The sequence below is a fragment of the Dipodomys merriami genome, unplaced genomic scaffold, assembly GCF_024711535.1.
Source record: "Dipodomys merriami isolate MVZ:Mamm:240054 unplaced genomic scaffold, mDipMer1.0.p SCAF_177, whole genome shotgun sequence".
Lineage (NCBI taxonomy): Eukaryota > Metazoa > Chordata > Mammalia > Rodentia > Heteromyidae > Dipodomys > Dipodomys merriami.
Genome location: NW_027203126.1, coordinates 2,247,501 through 2,250,402, shown reverse-complemented (window position 1 = coordinate 2,250,402; position 2,902 = coordinate 2,247,501). Strand labels below are relative to the sequence as shown.

Genomic DNA, 2,902 nt, shown 5'->3' with positions numbered 1-2,902 from the left:
GTGGGGGTGGGGGACAGAGACGCCGGCTTCCCCTTCTCCTCCCCGCCACCCCGGGGCGCATCCCCTGGCGCCTCCACCCCATCCCGGAGCGCCGCAGCTCGGAGAGCCACCGAGGGAAGGGAAAGAGGCAAAGAAAGCCGGGGTGGACCCGTCCTCCTCCCTCGGCTGTCTGTCCAGACCCAGGCCCTGCCCTGGCCACCGTCTCCTCCCGCCCGCCCCAGTCCGTGCCTAGGGGCGCACGTCCACCTCCTCCTCCACCACCCCCGGACCCCAGCCTCGCCTCTATTCGGAGCTGCACGTTTTCAGCACTTCGGACAGCGCCCGGAACGCGCTGGGGTGGGGGGGTCGCCGGCGGGGCGGGCGTGGGGTTGACAAATGGCCAGCGTTCAGCAGGGCGAGAAGCAGCTCTTTGAGAAGTTCTGGCGGGGAACCTTCAAAGCCGTGGCCACCCCGCGCCCGGAGAGCATCATCGTCGCCAGCATCACAGCCCGCAAGCCTCCACCGAGGTAAGGACCGCTCTCTTCGGAGGGGAAGAGGCTTGGGAACGGGTCCGTCCCCCCCCTACGCCCTTACCCCTTCCCTACCCCCTGTCCCCCCCTTGTTTGGCCTGTGTCCTCCACCCTGGGGGGCTGGATGCCAGCAGCTGGGCCAGGGCGCGCCTGTCGTTCGGTGTCACTCTTCCCTATCTCCTGCTGGCACCCGGGAACTAATTTGCTTTTGTAAGAAAAGAAGCTGATTATATTATTTGGGTTGGAGGCGGGGCAAATCTCTAGGAACAACCCCCCCCCCCCCAATAATTGTCTAGGCAAGCTTTGTGGGGGGGGGGAGGGGGGAGTACGACTTGGCTGAAAAAGTTTTCATTTCTTTTTGTTCCTTCCCCTCCCCTCCATCCCCCAGAACTCAGAGGGCCAGAGGGGCAGAGGGAAGGTAGGGCTGGAGATGGCTTTGGAGGGTTGTTGGACAAGAAAAAGATGGAAACACCTCTCAGGCAGTGTTCAGAAATAGCAGCAGCACATGCCTATCCTCAGCTCAGAAACCGAGAGCTTGGATCACTAAGACAAAAAAAAAAAAAGACAAAAAATATGCCCATATGGTGTTCCTTCAAATACACCCCAATCTACTGGCTCCTTCAGGGATTCTGCTTGCTGCCCTGAATTTTCTACCTCTCCACCATCCAAAACACAGGTCTCAAAGTCAGGGGACAAAATCTAAGACTGAGAACGTGGTCTTGGAAGAGTTTGATGTGGTTTCTTAAACGCACGCACGCGTGCGCTCACACACACACACACACACACACACACACACAAATCAATCTGGTTGCTTTGAACTTAGGGATAAAAACAGATCCTGGGGTGGAAGCTAATTTAAAAAAAAGGCAGGAGGGTAGAAGATAAGGGAGGAAAGGAAAGGAAGAAGCAGGAAATGTAGCGGGATATGGGGAGGGAGAAAAAAAAAGAGGTTGAGGAAAGAGGAAGTGTTCTCAGACAAGAGAAAACCCAATTCTTTTCATACATCATTTAATGAGGAAGAGTTTGAGAATGGAAGCGAGAAGGTTTCCCCTTCTGTCAAAGGCAGGGGTGGGGGGGAATCAAAGCAGGATGAAAACTCATCTTTTGCTGGTGTTGCCTTAGCAGTTCTCGAGGGCTTGGTGGGGGAGTAAAAAAAGAAGAAGGAGTAAGATGGGGAATTCTCAGACTTCCCTAATGCAGGCTGCATTAGGGAATAGATGGAAAACATGTCTGCAGAAGTGCTTTGGACGGGAGACCGGGCATGGTTACAGCTGCGTGTAAACTTTCCAGGAGCTGTGTGTGGGTTGGAACCTTCCTGCGATTCCAACTGAGACATCAAAGCCATCCTGGACAACTTCTTTTCCCCATGTACAGAGAAGATCTTTAGAACAAATGGGTGCCCCGTGTTCGGCATGGATAGACAAGAAACACAATCGGGTGGCCCAGTGGGGTCTAAGAGGCTGCTTTCCTCCTTGTTTTACTAGTGGAGAAGGGGGAAGGACGGCCACTGTTGGGGGGGGAGGACAATGACACCAAGAGCCATTAAAAGTGACTGCTTCTCTGCTTGAGGAGTTTGATGCCCAGAGTTTTGATGTCAGCAGGTCTATCTTCCTGATTCTCCACGAACCCAGTGTTGCCAGATCAAATGCTGTATTGGCCAGAGAAAATGCCCTTGTCTGAGAGCCAAGGGGAGGTTTTATTCAAAACTTGGAGTGTGGCATTCAATCTGGGGTCTTTGATCTATTTCGGGGGTGGTGGGGGTGGCCGTGTGGAGGGGAAGGGTGGGAAAGGCAGCTACCTGGTGGTGTTTGCATTGGAAAACTATTCTCTCCCGTCTGTTTCATTGGCAACTTTTCTGTGTTGATTGACGGGGGTGGGGGTGGGGGTCTGTCTGGGGTTGGCATGCCCCTTTGCTTGGTGATTGCCTTGATCGCATGCGTGATATCCAAGTCCCCCCACCCTTGTTCTCTATAGCTGTGTGCTCATTCTAGCTTAATCCGTCTTCAGATTCTTACACTATGCACCCCCCCTGCCCAGCCCTGGTATCATTTCACTTGTGGTATCTTTTAAGGTTCTAGTTCTGTCTGTGTGTTTGTCTGTCTGTCTGTCTCGGTCTGTCTGTCTGTCTGTCTGTCTCTCTTTCTCCCTCTGTCCCCTGCCCCCCGGAAACCAGCCTGAAGCTGGAGTCTGGAAGCCTTTGGTTTATGTCAGGCTGTTGTTGAATACTTCTGTAGCGGGTGTGGCTGTAGAACACGATCCCACTTCTATAAATGTTTCTCTCGGTTTGGAGTAAATCGTGAGCAGGGCATATGCATGTGCGTATTCAAGTCCTCAGGAAATGCAGGCTTGAGTTTCCATCTGCCTAGAGATCCAGAACCTGCTCTCAAGCAAAT

At 53.5% G+C, this 2,902-nt stretch overlaps 1 protein-coding gene across 1 annotated transcript in view; it reads left to right on the top strand.

The window, feature by feature from the left end:
- The first annotated feature begins 372 nt into the window (after positions 1-372).
- Positions 373-2,902, top strand: part of Srrm4 (serine/arginine repetitive matrix 4) — a 100,544-nt gene continuing 98,014 nt past the window's right edge. Inside the window, exon 1 of the mRNA XM_070026428.1 lies at positions 373-506. Within this exon, the coding sequence (XP_069882529.1) occupies positions 376-506 (131 nt within the window). The 5' untranslated portion in view covers positions 373-375. The remainder of the gene's footprint in view (positions 507-2,902) is intronic.